At 62.9% G+C, this 18481-nt stretch overlaps 3 protein-coding genes across 4 annotated transcripts in view; 1 reads left to right on the top strand and 2 right to left on the bottom strand.

Annotated features, from left to right (window-relative positions):
* Window positions 1–18481, bottom strand: part of USP28 (ubiquitin specific peptidase 28) — a gene marked incomplete at both ends in the record, with an annotated part of 269710 nt that overhangs the window by 19767 nt on the left and 231462 nt on the right. The gene's annotated exons all lie outside the window — the stretch shown is intronic.
* LOC308048754 (5-hydroxytryptamine receptor 3A-like) lies at window positions 996–5372 on the top strand (the record flags this gene model as incomplete). Its single annotated transcript, XM_080358051.1, is given in 11 exon segments — window positions 996–1044; window positions 1047–1085; window positions 1088–1204; window positions 2386–2549; window positions 2727–2771; window positions 3047–3156; window positions 3652–3821; window positions 3974–4134; window positions 4384–4594; window positions 4673–4906; window positions 5074–5372. Coding segments are annotated over 11 exon segments (1599 nt in total).
* ZBTB16 (zinc finger and BTB domain containing 16) overlaps window positions 10170–18481 on the bottom strand; it is a gene marked incomplete at both ends in the record, with an annotated part of 42343 nt that continues 34031 nt past the window's right edge. For both annotated transcript variants that reach the window (XM_080357967.1, XM_080357966.1), the window contains 3 exons: window positions 10170–10399; window positions 10600–10767; window positions 12641–12811. In XM_080357967.1, coding sequence (XP_080214093.1) covers window positions 10170–10399; window positions 10600–10767; window positions 12641–12811 — 569 coding nt within the window. The remainder of the gene's footprint in view (window positions 10400–10599; window positions 10768–12640; window positions 12812–18481) is intronic.

Here is an 18481-nt window from a genome sequence, read left to right as displayed (position 1 = left end):
GCTGATAGGAACTACATTAAAATCTCTTTAAGATGAAGAAGTAAAACCCAAGGGAGAACATTCGGAGTTAATGATGCTGCAGCAGAGGCTCCGCTGGAGCGGTCCTGGCCCCATCCTGCGCCGGGGACGCGGGGGGCCAGAGGAGGGGACGGAGCAGGGCACGGTCCCCAGCGCCGCCGCGGCGCTGCCCGTGATTCCCATTACCCAGATTCAATAAGGGGAAAGCGCTCCGAGCTGCCTGCGCTCCCCGGGAGGTGACTTGCCAGCCGCTAACGGAGCCGAGAAATCAAATTAGCCGCGGCTCTGCTCTCGCTCTCTGCCTGACACGGCTGCTGGCAGCCGAGGGGGAGTTCATCAGGGCCGCGCACTAATTCTTATCTCGTTTAAGTGACTCCACGCTGCCATCTGATGTGATTTGCTCCGCGCCGCCGCCGGCTCCGCTCTCTGCCCACTGTGGCCCCAGCACTTCCAGCAGCTTCGTGGGGATGCGGGCACCTGTAACACACATAAACACAGACATATGTACAGGAACATATAAGATTATAGGGACTGGGGGACGGGGGCTCCCCAGCAGACGGGGGAACGTGTCCTTGCTCCAAGGCCATGATGCTGTGACCCGGAGGGAAGGATGCTGCAGCCTGAGCAGGGCACCGGCACATGGGCATGTTTTTGCTGTCCGTCACATGGGACCAACCTTTGCTTATGGCCTTGTTTGCCTAAAGGTGTTGAATGTTGGTGCAAGGTGTGCTTTCCCTTGTGGAAATCTGCTTGCAAATGCAAATTGCTGTGATGAGGCGCTCCTGGCGCAGCCCTGGGGTTTCAGCGTCCGCACCCCCACCGTGCCCCGTCCTGCTGCCCGCCGGCACGGTGCTCGCACCCCCAAACCCAGATTTGCAGGGCCAGGCGCCTGCCCAGGGGACGGGCAGCCCCGGGGGAGCCGGCGGGGCAGGGGGCGGCTGGGTGGCTTCATCTCACATCCTCCCAGCTGAAACTTGATGCAGCAGGAGAGCTTGATTGCGAGATTAATTGGGCGTTCTCAAAAAGCCGCCGTTGGGGGAAGGCGAGCCAGGAGAGCTGCCTGCCTCCCGCTCGGGCTCAGTCCTGCGCGGCGCCGCGGTGCAGAGCAGCAGCCGCACCATGGGCCCCGCCGCGCTCGGGGCGCTGCTGGCCCTGCTGCCGCTGGCCGCGCCGCTGCAGAGCACAGGTAAGGCGGGGGGCAGCGGGCAGGGCTGGGGGCCGGGGCACAGCCCAGGGCATGGAGCACCCTCCCCAAAGCCCAGGCAGTGCTGCACGGCACAGGCTGCTTTTTAGAGACCTGAACGCCGCTGAAAATGAACGTACCTGGGAGAAGCGCAGGTGTGGGAACCTCTTCTGCAGGAGCCCAAGGGGCTGGGGGCTCGTCACTACGGGGCTTCGGGTGCACTGGAAATGTGCAGGGTCTGAGCCCTGGGAGAGGAGAGAGGCAAACAGGGCGATCTCCCGCCTGCACCCCCTGGAAGCTGCTGCCGAGCCCTGCGCTCATGAAGGGACTTCTCCAGTATGATGTTCCACCCCTCACGATGCAGAGCTGGGTTTGGGGACGACAGTGCGCGGAAGCGATGCTGTGCCTACGGTTTGTAATCCCGGCTCTGCACTGCCAGCTGCCAAAGCAGCCACCGCTATCAGTGTGGCTTTTCCTTGCTTAAACTTCCTGAGAAGTGGTGAATAGCGGTTGTGCTGCTCTGCGGCACCGCAGCCGAAAGCTTCAGCGGTTAGTGAGTCTGGGCCGGTCAGATTCCCTTCCCATCAGATCTCCCTCTCGCCGGGGCGGCGCGCCCGGCTCCCGCGGTCAGCGCGGCGGAGCCGGCAGCACAGGAGCAGCGCGGCTCCTGCCGCAATGATGCTGGCGGGCATGGGGTGGGAAGGTGGGAGCAGACACACCCCACATGCCAGGGCTGCGCCGAGCGGCACCAGGTGAATTGCCGGCACGGTGTCAGCAGCGCCTGTTTTCCTTCCCTCACCCTAACTGCTGCTCCCGTTGCCCCTCGGTGATTAACGCTGCCGGCATCAGCCCAGGGATTGTTTCCACAGGAAGCAATACCAAGACACCTAATAAGTGAATGTAGCACCCCGGTTCGTCTCTAACCTTCACCACCGCACAGCGAAGAGGAAATTCCCCTGGAATGAGTGAGGGGGAGGACACTTATGCAGGGGCAGCGGGTCCCTCGTGGTCCCCACTGCCACTGTCCTGCATCGATCTGGAGAGCGGCCGCAGCAGCGCTGCCCTCCGCGGCCGGGCAGGTCACAGCACCGGCCACCTGCGCAGCAGGGGATAATAATAGAGCATCAGGCGGTGGTTCTGGCAGATGGGTTTGTTTCCCACCCCATCCCTCCCTCTCCCGGCAGGTTCCCGCCGGGGGGGCCGGACACCAGAGCCCGCCCAGCCCGCCCTGCGCCGCCTGTCCCGCTACCTGCTGGCCCACTACCAGAAGGGCACCCGGCCCGTGCGGGACTGGCGAACGACCACCAACGTGGCCATCGACCTCATGGTCTACGCCATCCTGGGCGTGGTGAGTCCCCCCTCCCATCCCGCGTGGGGCAAGGGCAGCTTCCCTGTGTCCACAGCGAGGGGAGCAGTACCTGGTGTGCCACATCCTCCCGGCACGCCGCATCCTCCCGGCACGCTCTGCCCGTCTTCCTGATGCTGATACCCCCCGTGCCAATGCCATGTGCTCTTCTTCCTGCAGGATGAGAAGAACCAGGTGCTGACCACCTACATCTGGTACAGGCAGGTGAGAAGATGAGACCCCTTGCTTGCTGGGGCTGCGCACCCCTGGACACAGGTTTTCCCATGGGAGAGGCACACAGCGACGTCAAACCCACCCAGGGGATGGCAAGACCTCTGTAGGGCACGAACCTCAAGGTCCGTGCTTCTCAGCGCTGGTTGCTGCGATAGTCCCATGGGTGGCACTGAAGAGGGTGTCCCAGGGCAGGGTGCTGGCGTGAGGTCCAGGTGCTGGTGGGCAGCAGGGACCTCACCCCTCAAGCCACCATCCCTTGTCCCCAGCACTGGACAGACGAGTTCCTGAGGTGGGACCCGGCACGCTTCGACAACCTGACGCAGATCTCCCTCCCCGCAGAGAGCATCTGGGTGCCCGACATCCTCATCAATGAGTTGTGAGTGCCACGGCCCCCCCGGCCCCCCGGGTATGTGCTGCCCCACGCTTTGTATTCCCAGCACAGCGCTGGCAGCGTCCCCGCGCCGGGCGAGCCGCAGATGGGGACGGCTCGGCACTTGGGCCGTTTCCAGCGCTGGCTCACTGCGGCCGGCGGTAATTACCCGCGCCGTGCCGGGGGTGGGATCCAGCTCTCGGGAGAAAGGCTTTGTGAGGCAGCACAATGCCAGGGCAGCTGCGGAGCTGCTGGCCCTTCCCACGGAGCCAGCCGGTGTCCTCCCTGTGTGCGGGGGTTTCAGTGTCCCCTGGGGCAAGGACACGAACGCTCCTGGGGGTGCGAGAGGCAGCAGAGGCGACACCGCACACGGGTGCTGCCAAACGGCAGCTCGGGGCAGGGAGAAGCCCCTGGCTCCCGGGCCCCTCCCCTCCAAAGGTGGCTCAGCGGTAGGTGCCCAAGGTGCTCCCCAGCCCACGCCTCTGTCCCTCGTGTCCCCAGTGTGGACGTCGGCAAGTCCCCCCCCGTCCCCTACGTCTACGTTGGGCACCACGGGGAGGTGCAGAACCTCAAGCCCATCCAGGTGGTGACCGCCTGCAGCCTGGACATCTACAACTTCCCCTTCGACGTGCAGAACTGCTCGCTCACCTTCACCAGCTGGCTGCACCACAGTGAGTGCCCGGGGCCGGGCCGGGCGGCAGCTCCGTGCAGGAGGCTCCGGCCCCTCTAGGTGGCCCCAGCGGACCGGGGATGCGGGCGGGAGGGCGGCAGCGCCGCCGCTCGGGCCGGGGACCCCCGGTTCTCACGTCTCCTCACCCCTCAGTCCGCGACCTCAACCTCTCGCTGTGGCGGCAGCCGGAGCTGGTCAAGTTCGACCGGAGCATCTTCATGAACCAGGGCGAGTGGGAGCTGCTCTACGTGCTCAGCTGCTTCCAGGAGTTCAGCGTCAAGAGCAGCGACAGCTACGCCGAGATGAAGTTCTACGTAAGGCTCCTTGGCTTCAGTGTTTCTCGGGGATGGGGCGCTGGGGAAGGGCCTGGCCCCAGATGCTGTTGCTTGGTCACCAGCTGCCGCGGTGCTGCTGCCTGCGGGCAGGAGGCTCCTGCTGCTCAGCCCTTCCTCTGGCTCGCCTCAGGGCACCCCGCCATCCTCGCCCCCCGGGCGGAGAGCTGCGCCAGCTCAAGCCATCGTTTCCACCCTTTGCGGAGCCTTTCCTGTCCCTCTGTCCTGCAGGTGGTCATCCGCAGACGGCCCCTCTTCTACACCGTCAGCCTGCTGCTCCCCAGCATCTTCCTGATGATCATGGACATTGTGGGCTTCTACCTGCCTCCCAACAGTGGCGAGAGGGTCTCTTTCAAGATCACCCTCCTGCTAGGCTACTCAGTTTTCCTCATCATTGTGTCTGACACGCTGCCGGCTACTGCTGTAGGCACCCCCTTGATAGGTATGACGGCACGACCTGCCAAGCCAACTGCTTGGGCACGAGCCTTTGCAGTCACTCACCTCTCTGATGGCTCCACAGGCATCTACTTTGTGGTGTGCATGGCACTGCTGGTCATCAGCCTGACGGAGACCATCCTGATCGTGCGCCTGGTGCACAAGCAAGACCTGCAGCCCCACGTCCCCCAGTGGGTCAAGCACCTGTTGCTGGAACGAGCCACCGTGCTGCTCTGCATCGGGGACAGGAAGAAATTCAGCCAAAGCAGGACCCAGAGCTCAGACATCTCTGGGGAGGTGGAGAACAATGACAGCACAGGTAAGGGCTGCACAGAGGGGGCCCACGGGGTCTGAGGGGGACGGGGTCCTATGTAGCCGTCTACGTGTCCCCTGTCTGCGTGGTGATCCGGATGCCCAGCTCACCCGCAGTAGCCCTGCTTCCCTGTCTAAAGAGATTTTTCACACTTGCCTCTCTCGGTCCCGCAGCCAAGCTGAACCACTACAGCGGTGAGGACCCCCGGGAGGGCGAGGCGGCGGGGGGCGCGATGCCCGTGCCGGCTTTTGCCGAGCAAACGGAGGGCTCACCGCTGGCGCAGGGCGTCCTGCGCGAGGTCGCCGCCATCCGCCGCTTCCTGGAGAAGCGCGAGGAGTTCCGCGACGTGGCCCGCGACTGGCTGCAAGTGGGCTACGTCTTGGACGTCCTGCTCTTCCGAGCCTACCTGGCGGCCGTGCTGGCCTACAGCGTCACGCTGGGCACCCTCTGGTCGGTCTGGCGGGACGCCTGAGCGGCACCCGCCCCTGGGGGTGGGCGAGGGGGACCTTGGCTGCCGCCCCTCAGCCACGGGACCCACCTGCCCCTGCAGCCACCACCTTCCCAGCCGCACCGAGGAGAACGCACCAAACACCGGGCCCTGCCCGCGCCTCGCACCGGGCAGGACCCGCCGTGCACCGGCACCCCCGCCCTCCCTAGAGCGCCCCCCGCCCTCCCCAGGGCGCCCCCCGCCCGGCGCGCCCGCAGCCGCCGCTTCAGCACCGCGGACAGCGGCCCCGGCGCCCGGGGGTCCCCGCCGCACCAGGGGGTCCCCGCTCAACCGGGGGGTCTCTGCCACGCCTGGGGGTCCCCACTGCCCACCCGGGAGTCCCCACCACACTGGGGGGTCCCTGCTGAACCGGGGGGTCCCACTGCCCAGTGCCAGCCAACAGCAAATGAGCCAGGACTGGCTCGGTGGGCAGGTGTTGCCAGAATATCCGTGGGGTCACCAAGTGCCACCACGGCTGCGGGTGAACACCCTGGTCCCCCCTGCCAGGGGCCGAGGCTGTGAGGAGACCAGGGGACCTCCGGCTGCCCCCAAGAGCAGGGGTCGAGCCCAAACTGCAGGGCCTGCTACCATTTCAGACCTGGGGGCAGTGGGGGGCTGTGACGAGAAACACCAACAGTCCTTTTGGGGTGCTGCCCAGTCCCGCTGTGCTTGCCTTACACCCTGGGAAGGTTCCACTCACTCATCACGTACCTGAGCAACCAGGGCAGGTACCGTCCTCGAAAGCACTGGGGATGCCAGGAAGGACCGTCCTGTGCTCCAGGAGCTTCTCTGGTGCCATCGGGCTGTGGGCGGTGGGGTGACAGTGCTCAGCTCTCCTGTGTCTGCCCCCACGCCCACCGGCCCCAGACCAAGGGCCCCGCTTAGTGTCCCAGAGCCGTCACCTGCAGGAAAACTCCCCGCTGAATGACAGGGGGTTGGGGACGGTGCAGGGGGCTCCTGCCAGCGCCGGCCCGTGCTAACGCGCTGATGGTTGGTAAGTGGCTGCCTATTGATGAGGTGTCCAGTTAAAGAGTTCGCGAGACACTAAATCAGCCCATTGATCCTGCCGAGATCGATGGTGCTACAGACCTGATCACTGCAGCAGGCAATTAACACCCTCTGGAATGAGCCGCCTTCATGTAACATCAAACGCTCCAACAGACAAATCCAATGGGCCCATTGACCCGGGGGCGCGGTGCCGCCCGGCCCACGCGCCCGCTGCGGGGACAGGGCAGTGAGACCCCTGTGCCAGCCTCGCCGTCCCCGTCCCGCCGCAGGACCCGCTGCCCCTCGGGGCGCACCGCGGGGCGCTCACCTGTGCTGCCACATCCTTGGGACCACGCGGGTGCCCATCTCCGTCCTTCCCTGCGCTAGGACGCCGTCCAGCACCCAACCCCGCGCCCTCGCGCGGCTCCACGCTCCTTTCCCCAGGACGAGGAGGCCGCCTGTGCCCGAAGAAGAGCCCAGGGTCTCCCTTTGCCCTCTTGCTGCTTTGGGAAGCGCCGTGTGCGGGGCAGAGCTGCAGGCGTCTCTCTGAGAGGAGCCTGGATTTTCCTCTTAAAAAAAAAAATAAAAAAAAATCAATAAATCTGAATCTAATCTACTAATAAAGGTTTAATGAGGACATAATGTTGATGGAACAGAACATTGTTGCAGCATAATCGCTCCCAGCTGCTGCGCGAGCGTGCAGACAAAGGCCTGGTCCTACCCCGCTTCCCCGGGATGGTGACAACGCTCTGCGCCCGGCCCAGCGCCGGAGAAGGGGCTCGTGTGCCCCCGCCCCGGTTCCGCGCGGGACCTCTGCCCGCTCTCCCCGCACCAAAGGGCCGCTTGCCCGGCGCGCCCGGCACAGGCCGTCCCTGCCAAAACCAAAGTGACGCTTTGCGTCCGACCTTGACGTAATTAACGTCTCAGCTCACCGTAACGCCCGGGTGGGCGGGGGCAGCGCCCCGGGCACGGCCGGTCCCGCCGCGGCACCCAGCCGGCCCCGCCGCGCGTGGCCGCGGCACCGAGGGAGCGCAGGCGCTGCCGCTAATGTAGTCAGTAAATAAATAAAGGAGGGCTTAAGCTTAGTGTACAGCAATCAGTCGGGAACTACGGGATAATTACCGCGGCGGGGGGCCCGCCGGCTCCGCAGGCAGGTTTAAATGAACGAGCTCGCTGCCATTGAGGCGAAGTCGCTCCCCGGGGAGCCGCGCAGGCAGCGCCGCGGGACGGGACGGAGCGTCGCTCGGGACGGGGATCGCGCCCCACCATGGGGACGGCGGCGCCCCTGGGGCTCCCCCACCCACCGGGGCTGCGTCAGGGACGGGACCCCCAGTGCAGCCCCAGGGGGCCACACGGCACTCCCAAACTCACCGCCGGGACCCCCGCGCCGCGGGCTGCATCTGCATCCTCCTCCTCCTCCTCCTCCTCCCGGCGGGCGCAGCAACAGGAGACGGCAGGCCGAGACAACGGAATTAACTTTATTGGTTGTATTCTGTTTGCTAACTGCAGATCCAAGGTATACAACTGAACATTGCTATTTTCCTTATGAGACTTATAAATAAAAATACAAAAAATGTTCACTACAAAAAAATCTACCGTTAGTAGGATGTAAAAAATATTCTCTTTGCTATAGAAGGCACGAACTTCACTCAGTGACACATGGAGAGAAAAAAACCTGCAGCAGTATATTCTTCTTTGCTTTTTTTTGTCTTTTTCTTTTTTCCTCTGTCAGAAACACTGAAGTCTTACAAGGAAATGCATCTGAATCTACACAGGACGAAGGCAGATGCGGAGCTGCGACTAGAGACACCACCACTGTTGCGTTTGGGTTTTTTTTGTCTTTTTCTTTTATTTTTCAGGAAACTTTTAGCTAAGGGCGTCTGTGGCAACAGGACAGAGAGGACTCGCAAGCAGAACCGCACGGGAGCGAACGGCGAGGGGGACGTCGTACAAAAAATAGGAGCCCATAGATGCTCTGAGAAAACCGAGGGGGAACGGGGCACCTTCTGCGCTCGGAGGTGCTGAGGTAGACGGAACGAGGACAGCGACGGACCCGAACCACGAGCGGCAGCACAGAGCGGGGACGGCACGACACAAGCTGGGGGGCCCGGGGCCGCGGGGGCCGCGGGCGCTTGGTCCTCACGGCTACGACACAGACACATCCCGACGCGCGGGGCTGGGGCGGCGGGGGCTGTGCCGCGGCCAACGGCAGCGCCCAGTGCCGGGGGCACCGGGCACAGCAGGACGGGAGGGGACGCTAAAGCAAAACAGCCACATGAGCTCGGCCGCGCGCCGCGAAAGCGCCGGAAACCGCAGCGACTTCCCATGTGAAACAACCCTTCTTTTGTTTTTTTCTTTTTTTCCAAATATATTTTCCCTTTTTTTTTGTTTTTTCTCTTTTTCCTTAGGCACAACCGTTAACGAGCCGCTCTCCGCGGTCACAGCCGGGCCGCGCGCCAGCCGCGTCCCCGCGCAGCCGCCAAGGCCCCGGGCCGGCCCGCGGGGACGAGGATGAGGATGCTGCGCCCGCATCCCTGCTCGGCGCCGGGACAGGGGGACGTGGACCCCGAGGGGCTCCGCATCCCTGCAAACCGCACCCGGCACCGTCCCCTGCCGCGGCTCTTCCCCTTCACCCAAACACAGCAAAACGACCAAAAAAACCCCAAAAAACCTGCGGGCGCAAGCGCAGCATGGGATGGGATGGGATGGGGGACGGGACGGGGGACGGGACGCGCAGAGCCAAGCAGAAACACAACGAAAACCAACACAAGAGGTAGCTCAGAACCAACACCCCCGGCCCCACCGGGCCGGGCAAAAAATACCAGTTTTGGTACGGATAATGCACAGCGGGGCCGGCGGGGAGGGCGCAGCGCACCTCCAGCGCCGGGCACGCCCGGCCACGCCGCCCCGACCCCCAAATCAATAAAAGCTTATGAGGTCACAAAAAACGAGGTAATTTCAAGTAAAATGTGCTAAACGTGGAAATATTCCAAAAGAAAGTTAAAAACAAAACAAAACAAAAAGCAAATAAGACGCGGTGAGCGAAGCCGCCGGCCCTCCCTGGCAGCTCCCGGGCAAGACACCGCGCGGCACCGGCCCGGCGCCCCAAAGGAGCGGAAAATGGGCAGAAAAAGGGCACCCCTGGCTCGAGCGATGCCGCACTCCCACAGCCCCGCACCGGCGCTGCCGCGCATCACCAAACCGGCCGCATCCTCCCAGCACGGTGGGAAATGCATAGAGAGGGATTTGGGTGGGGAGGGGGCGGCTCCGGGAGCCCCTCGTGCCCGCCCTGACCCAGCAGCACCGCGGGTCCCTCCCCAAACCCCCAGGATGCTCTCACCAAAGCCCTTAGGGCCGATGCCCGAGCCGTCCCACCCACGACACCACAGCCTGGAGAGCGGGAACCCCCAAAACGGGCCGAGCCCCTCGGGGAGCCGCCCCCGCCTGGGCCCGGGTCCATCCGCGCCGGGGGACACCAGGAACTGAAGCCTTCCCGCCGCACCGGCCACACGCACGCTGTGGGGGAAGCGCCTTGTTCCCATGCGGTGCTCCCGGCAGCGCCGGCGCCCGGTGCTGGTGACGGAGGAGCAGATGGGGCAGTGAATTCCCCGGGGGTGCGAGGGGCGAGAGCCGCCCCGCGGCGAGGGAGCAGCGGCGCAGCGCAGCGGGGAGAGAAGCGGGCGGGCTGGGGAAGGGGCCAGCGTGTCCCCCTCCCAGCGAGAAGCAACGGATGGGAACCGAAAAGAGCGGCGGGTGCGGCGGTGGTTTTCTGCCCAGTCCGCGGCGCCGCCGGCCTCAGACGTAGCAGAGGTACAGATAGGTCTTCTCTATCCGCCAGTCGGTGGGGATCTCCTCCGGCTTGTGGCCCTTCATGTGCTTCTGCATGGCCGAGAGGCTGGGGCAGTACTCCAGGCAGATGGTGCACTGGTACGGGGACGCGCCGTTGTGCGTGCGCAGGTGCTTGATCATGGCCGAGTAGTCCCGGGAGCGCTGGTGGCACAGCTTGCACTCAAAGGGCTTCTCACCTGCGGAGACGGGGCTGGAATCAGCTGCCTGGCATCGACGCTGCCGCGCGGGCGCAGCCAATAACCCAGTAATGAACAGCAGAACCCATCGGGCTATTGATCCCCTATTTACAGGAGTGACGCGCCGATGAATCGTTATCCCCGGCTGCCCTGCTCCCCAGCGCCGGCATCGCCGGCCCCTCCGCAGCCCCGGCACCCACCTGTGTGCACCCGGTAGTGGGTCTCCAGCTGGTGCTTGAGGCTGAACTTCTTGCCGCAGCCGTTGCACTCGTAGGGCTTCTCTCCGGTGTGGATGCGCTTGTGGCCCTTCAGCGTGCTCTCATCGCGGAAGCAGCTGCCGCAGAACTCGCACTCGTAGGGGTGGTCGCCTGCCGGCACACGCGGGTGTCAGAGCCGCCGCACCGCGCCCCCAGCCCCATTGACCCCCACCCTGGGGACGGGGCATCCGGCCCCCCGGTGCAGCACGGCGGTCCCTGCGCCCCCGGGATGCTCGTGTCCGCGGCAGCGCGGGGACCGAGGGCACCGCCACCCTGCCGGCCCCCACCGCCCATTGCCAGGGTTACTGCCGGCATCGCCGGCGCAGACCCGGCTCGGGCACCTCCCGCGCTCCAGGCCGGGTGGTGATAAATGAATTCTGGTTCGGCACCGAAGGCGGAATGATTTGAAGGAAAGGTGAGGGCTCCAGCTACTTATTTATTACAGCCGCGAAGGCAAGGACAATAAAGATAGATTGATCGTCCGAGACTTTGTTCATGAATATTTAAATATTACTGATTTGTCTTGTCACTGTAATTACAATTTCTCTGTGCCGCATATCCTACAAGCACAGTTTATGGTAAAGAATGGCCAACTGTATTTCACTTGTCCTGCTGCAGATGTGCGGAGCTGCCAAGCGTGTAATGTTCCCCGCATTTCATACATTTGCTTCAGCTGTGAAGGCTTAAGTCATCCACAATGACCTACGTTTTTTCATTATCCCCATGTCAAACTGCACTCGTGCCTGGGCATAAATTGTCCTTCTCGTTATATACTCACATGCCTGTGCTTTCGCTTCCTCTTTAAAATGATATTTTACTTTCTGGCCGTGTGCCGCGGCCCCTCGCCCCCTCCCGCGGCTGCTGCCGGCGCGCCGGAGCGGGGGGAGGAGGAGGAGGAGAATGCTCGGGCGCGTTTCGGACCCTCCTCCGAAGGCGGCAGGCGGTGCCTGTGGGCAGCTGCATTTCGCCTCCCCGCGCCCAATTCCAAATTATTGCCTTGGTTTTCAATCCTGTAGTCAAAGCTTTTGCAGCCGGAGGCAGACAGCTTTACGTGCGCTCCATTTTTAGGAGAATCCACCTAAACGGGAGCCGGGACCCCCAGAATGTTCCGGGAAGAGCATGAGCATCCCACCCCCTTGCGGGCTGAAACCATCCAGCACCACAGACCCCCGAGGCACCGGCCGCCCGGAGCTGCGCCAGCCGGGAGCTGCTGAAGCCGCAGAGGTTGGGGTGGGACACGCGGGGCTCGACCCGCAGCCCAGGTCACCGGATTACCGGCCAGGAATAGCCCTGGCGCTCGGTGTTAACGCGCTTATCGCCAGCGCACGGTGCCCGTCCCCCGCGCCGGGACCCCAGTGCCACGTGTGGGTCTGGCAGCTGCCAGAGGGACCCTCGGGGGTGTCACCGGCACGGCCACAGCGGCCACCTCAATGTCGCTGCAAGGCCACGTGCGTGCACAATGCTTATCGGGGAGAGGAGTGTCCTGACCTGGCACACGTTTTTCCCCACTAGCAATAGAAGCAGAGGGTTTGCCGCCGGACCTGCGCCACGGGGCTCCCCACGGTCCCTGTGGGGACGGCATAGCCAGGACCTGTCCCGCCTGGGGACCTGCTGGGGAGCAGCTGAGGACACGGGTGCTCTGAGGACACGGCCAAGCCCCGCTGTCCCCCGGCACCCAGCCCGGCACCGCGGCTCCACGCAGCGCAGGCCGCCCTAATCCCATTAGGGCCGAGCCCCGGCTGATTATGTGCATCTCCTGCCCTGCGCCCGGTGTCATCGCGCAGCCCCTAAGGAGGTCACACGGCACCTTAGACCGGATCAGCTCATTACACGCAGCTTTGGGGTTATTTTCCATTTCATCTTTTAAATCCAACCAACCTCAGCTGCAGCTGCTTTTGAGATCATTTCAGCTTCCTTTTCCCACTCTTTTCTTGAGGAAGGCGGCAGGACGCCCCAGCCGCCCGCCCCGCGCCCGGTGCCGTACCTGTGTGTGAGCGGAGGTGCCTCTTGAGCGCGGTGTGGCTGGGGAAGGTGCGGTTGCACTCGCTGCAGATGTAGCTGCGCACCCCGGCGTGCACCTCCATGTGCTGCTGCAGGGCGCTCTGCGTCTGGAACCGCTTCCCGCACAGCAGGCAGAACACCGCCATGTCCGTCCCTGCGCCGGGAGAGACGCGGTCAGGCACCGCGCGAGGCCCCCGTCCCGCCGGCCGCGCGGGGATCCCTGCGCCCACCCGGCACCGGGGGCGCTCCTGCGGCAATGCGGACACGCTGGCCGCAGGCTCAGGGTGCCACCAGTCCCAGCAGCAGGACGTCAGCCTCCTTGATCCTGCCGTGGCAGCCCCAGCAGGGGAAGGCTGGAGGAGGGCAGGGGGGCTTTATAGCATTGGTGGCACCTGGCAGCCCCCACCCCAACGCACGGCAGCTGTGGGGCTGTCAGCACACCCCGGGCACCTGCCAGCGCTGCCGCGCTCAGCCCTCGCCATGCACGAGAGGGGACCCCAAAAACCACCCCACAAAGCCATGCTGAGCATGAATCCATCTGCACCAACACACCAGCAAAAGCAGGAAAAAACCCCGAGCTCGGATACCGATACAGCGTCAACATGAATATCAGAGCTTTGCGTTATTAAACAGTTTGTTTTCGTTTATGCACAGCTGATTGTTCAGAACCTGTGAGTCAATGCAAATTGTATTACGCAGGGAGATTAAGCAAATAAATGCTCGCTTTTTGGAGACATTAAAATGTGAGGACTATGGAAATAAAATTATCTAGAAAATTGTATTAGCAATTCATTAGCAGCAGCAAGATGTTCAAGGAAACCACCAGGTCTGCGCTGCTCTAGGGGCAGGGGGGCTGCTAAATCTGGCCCCGGCAGCGTCCCCCCGGCCTGGCGACACCTGGGTGACACGGCGCTGTCACCCGCCCCGGCGCGGCACAGCCGGCTCTGCCCTGCGGCTCCGGGGATGATGGAGGATGCTCGGTGCCAGCCCTGGCGAGCGCCGCACCGCGCTGCCCAGAACCGCTCCGAAACCTGCAAAACCCAGTGAAACGGGAATAAAAGCAGCAAGAGCGGCAGCCCCACGTGGAGCTGCGTTCCTCCCTCCGCGGGGATTTGGCGGGGGCGGCGCGCCCCCACGCAGCTGCGGACAAAACGCTCCTGGACAAAAAAAAGAAAATAAAAAACTCCTAAAAAGAAGCAGGCACCCGAACGGGCCGCGCGGAGCAAATCCCGAGAGGTATGTGGCCCCGCGGCCCTCGGCGGCCCCGGCGCTGACAGCAGGACGGGTCAAAGGTCCGCGGGGCTGAGCCCCGGTGCCGCGGCCAGCTGCGGAGCGGGGGCCCCGGCCCGCGGGACGCCGGCCCCGATAAATCTGCCGCCAGCAGCCCCCGCTGGGGCCGGGGACAATGGGCTCCCGCGGGGGCGGAGGGCAGGACAATGCCGCCGGCCCGGCGCGCGGGGCCGTAACAAATCCTCCCTGGCACCGCAGGGCCCTCATTTGTGAAACTAATTGGCCCCCGCTTGAAAAAGAAAAAAAACGGGCCAGCTCCATCAGCCGCAGCGATAGGGACGAGCCCGCGGTGCCGGGACGGCGCTGGTCCCCGGCGCTGAGCATCCCTGCGCGCTGCTTGCCAGGGCCTGCCAAAGGCATTTTCATTTGTATGTTTTCAGGTCATACGTTAGCAGACCAACAGACACCCCGAAGGGGAGGCCAACGCGCACCCCCACACCCGCAGAGGCCTCTGCCTCCGATCGCCCGCCAAGAGCATCCAGGGGGGCGACGGCAACGCCAGCCCGGCGAGGAGGATGCAGGAGGCGGTCCCGCACCCCGGCCCCGCGGCGGGACACGAGCATCGAGCGCATCCCCGAGCGCATCCCTGAGCCCCCCGAGCACATCCCTGAGGCCCCCGAGCGCATCCCCGAGCCCCCCGGGCACATCCCTGTTCTCCCACCCCGAGCTGCCCCTCGGCCATGGGAAGAAAAATCAGCCCTGCTACAGAAACGCTGCCGCCCCAAACTGGCAAGAGACGAATTTATTCATTTCCCTGACATTTTAATGGTTTCTCCCCTTTTTTTGCAGGAAGATGATTACAAATTAAGCAGCATTTAAATGCTTTTTACTGTCAACAATTAAAAGGGGTGAAGGCGGGCGAGCAATTCATTCCCCGGGAAACGCGGCGGCTCTCGGCGGGCGCCGCCGGCCCTTCCCTCTACTGTACGCTGCACAATGGCCCCGAGCGCACCATTAATTTTGCAGGACGTTCAAAAGCAAATTAAAATATAAAAAGCCCTCGGGCACAAAGATAGATACCGAGGGAGGGGGCAGCGTAGGTCAAGCTTGCGGAATTAAAGTCTTAGCAACCGGGGAGGTTTAAGCGCAGCCCCGCCATGCTGCGTTGCTCCCCAGGCCCGGTTTGGCGTGGCTCTGCCGGACCCGGCGCCGTTTGCCGGCAGCCGTGAGCCGTTCCCGGGCGGCTCCGGGCTGGGTCTGGATGCTGCTTGTTCGGGAGGCAGCTCCCGCCAGCAGGTGGTCTGACAGCTGGGTGCAGGGGGAACCTCGTTCCAGGGAGAACCAACCCCGCGGCGCCGCCCGGAGACGCGCAGCCCGGCTCGCACCCAAAGCACCGCGGTGGCCGGGGTGCGGGGAGCACCGCGATGCGACACGCGACATCGGGGGCTTTTCCGCCCCCTCCACGGTGGCAAGGGATGCAGCGGGCGAGGGATGCTGCAGGCGAGGGATGCAGCGGGCGAGGGATGCTGCAGGCGAGGGATGCAGCGGGCGAGGGATGCAGCGGGCGAGGGATGCAGCGGGCGAGGGATGCAGCGGGCGAGGGATGCAGCGGGCGAGGGATGCAGCGGGCGAGGGATGCAGCGGGCACTCTGGCACCGAATGCGGTGCCACATCCCACCCGTGGTCTCCGTGAGAGGAGGAACGAACCCCGAAAACGCGCGTGGCGAGCAGCGGAGCCGCCGTGGGTCCCCCCGCGCCGCGAGGGCTTCAGCGCGGTTTAGGATGCGGGAGGTGTGCCGGCGGGAGAAAGGCGACACGTCCCCTTTAAAAGGAAATATAATTTACAGTGTGCAGCCAGGCGGCCCATAGTTTCAATCTCGTTTACTATAGAGAAAACTCTGCTAGCTGTTCTCTATCCCACAAATCCGATTTAATCAGACAAGCCAGCCAGCGTGGCTTGAAGTAAAAACGGATAATTAGTAAACAGAGAGCTACTTCAGTGCTTCATTGGCATTCGAGCCGGGCTAGTGTGTCGCATTTAAAATGCAGTCTGATGAAGTTTACAAAATCAAACCATTTGTTACTCCTATTGAAGAGGCTTCAGGCCACTTGCAATTAAATTGGAATTAGTGCTCAGAATGAGATACAGCAAATTCATACTAAAAAGGGATCTGACTTTCAGACATTTGACTTCAAGTTTTCCCCCCGTGCGCGTGCACACGCGCTGGGTGATCCCACCGGCCCCACGGCAGCACCGCGACGCCGGCGCGGGGAGGGGACCGGGGACGCTCCAGCAGCCGGGGGCCGCGGGGACCCCTCACACCCACCGTGACACCCCAAACCCGGCACCTGTGTCCTGCAAATCTGGGACCTCCAGCGAGACTCGCTCCTCCTTCCATCTCCACATTGGCCGTCACCTCCTAGTGCCAAACCGCGTGCCGCCGGCTGGGGGGATGGTGGCACCCGTCACTGTGCCGGCTGCGGGGCTGGAGCCCGACAGCCCCCACAACCGTCGTGGTGCAGCAGAGAGACCGGCGAACCCCCCGGCGGATACACACGCGAGATGTGCGCGCTTTGTGCCAGAGTCACCAAATCACGCTGGTTTCCAAGGCGGCATCTGTGCTAATTAACAGCTTTATGGAAGGCAACCTGTCCCCAAGAGGGCATTTGTTTGACTGTTATTATTATTTACTTGGAGATGGCGCAGCTTTCTTCCCAACTTTAACCTAGTATGTAAAATTAATTCCTAAAAAGCAGCCGCGCCGCCCGCTCTCCTGCGGCTGCTTTCCTGCGGGGGGGACGCACTGCGCGCCTCTGTACCAGCGCCTGGAAAAGCTCTGGTGTTTCACAGTAGATCACGCAACATCCACCTGGCAAGCCCCGGGGATTGAAAAACCCACCCCAAAGCTAAATCCTCCGTTTTTCACCCTGCAGCGACGCGACGCCCCGCCCGCCACAGCCCCGTGCGCCCTGGTGCTCGAGATGCGGGAGCTCGGGATGCAGGAGCTCGGGATGCGGGTGCTCGGGATGCGGGTGCTCGGGATGCGGGAGCTTGGGTTGTGGGTGCTCGGGATGCGGGAGCTCGGGATGTGGGAGCTCGGGATGTGGGAGCTCAGGATGCGGGAGCTCGGGATGCGGGAGCTCGGGATGTGGGAGCTCAGGATGCGGGAGCTCGGGATGCGGGTGCTCACAGCACCCCCGCCAGGGCTGCTTTATTCTGGGCGCATCCCCTCCTGCCTCCTTTCGGGGGCCCTGCGGTCCCCCCGCAGCATCTCCCCCTTCGCACCGCCCGCACCTCCATCACCGTCACCAGCACCGCTGCCTCCCCTCATCGCGCCTTCCTGCGGCTGCTCAGGCGAGAACGGTTCCGCGGGCGCGCGAGCGGGGAGGGAAGGAGCCCGGCGACTATTAGCGGCGGCGGCTTTATGGCAACAGGCGCACAACTCATTCGTTTCATGTTTCGCGGAATATAAAAGCGCCGAAACATTTTAATTTTAAATTCTTATCATTGAATTTACTGCTTTTCTCTTGCAATGATTTGTGTTGCTTTTTAATTTTTACAGTCTCTACAGAAGCCAGATGCTACCGCCTAGGGCCAAAATAATAAAAACCCGCCGCAGTCGCGAGTTACAGAACAAAAAGGAAACGCGCGGCTGACAGAAGTTAATATCTCAATTTAACAGTGCTGCTCCGCTAATGATCCTTTGATATGTGTTTATTTAGAAAGGTCTGATCTTGACCTTGAAAGCAAACTAAACCGCAAAGTCTTTATGAAGGGAGAGAAAGGCTTTATTTATAGACGGGCTTTGCGTCAATCAGGGCGGCAGCCGGACCCGCGCGGGCCAACGGCGTCCGGCAGCGCCAAACGGGGCAGCCAGCGCCTGATCCCAACGCCTTTCTATGGCACCATCTACCAAAATGCATCAATATGTACTAAAAACGTTCAGGCGGCCAAAAATGCAGCACATCGACACAGCCAGCCTCCCCTTTCAGCAACGAATGGGCAAAGATCCCCAGACCCCTGCAGGGCCGGACGGCAGAGCTGCCCCTCTCCCGGCAAAACGAGCATGGCTTGACCATAGTGCATTAATCCGGTATCTGGGTATCTTTGTGCAGCACCTCCTCTCGGTGCCGCCTTCCCCGAGCCTGTCCCAGCGCCCTCCGTCCTGCAGAACCCGGACCCATCCGGCGTCCATCCCGCAGAACCCCAGGTCCATCCCAGGTCCATCCCAGGTCCATCCTGGGTCCATTCCGGCTCCATCCCGGGTCCACCCCTGCCCTTCCCAAGGACAAGCAGAGGCCACGTGCAGCGGTGTTTCTGGCCACCGCATCCGCAGTGAAGCTGTCAGCCACTCGCTTACTCGTCACCACAACGGTGTCCCCGAGTTCCTCTTCCCAATCAGAATTTGGAGTGAAACCAGCTGAAAAAATAATTTGACTTTCTGTTGAAAACCTGACACATTTTTTCCCATAGCTTTCGCAGTGATGGTTAAGCTAACGTGTTGGAAACTGCTCCATCGCTAAACACAGAGTTTGAATGGGAAGATGAAGCCCTCACCAGCGTTTCTGGTCCACCAAGAGCCACCTCCCATGT

The sequence above is a fragment of the Nesoenas mayeri genome (assembly GCF_963082525.1).
Source record: "Nesoenas mayeri genome assembly, chromosome: 22".
Classification (NCBI taxonomy): Eukaryota; Metazoa; Chordata; class Aves; order Columbiformes; family Columbidae; genus Nesoenas; species Nesoenas mayeri.
This window is presented reverse-complemented; position numbering and strand designations above follow the sequence as displayed.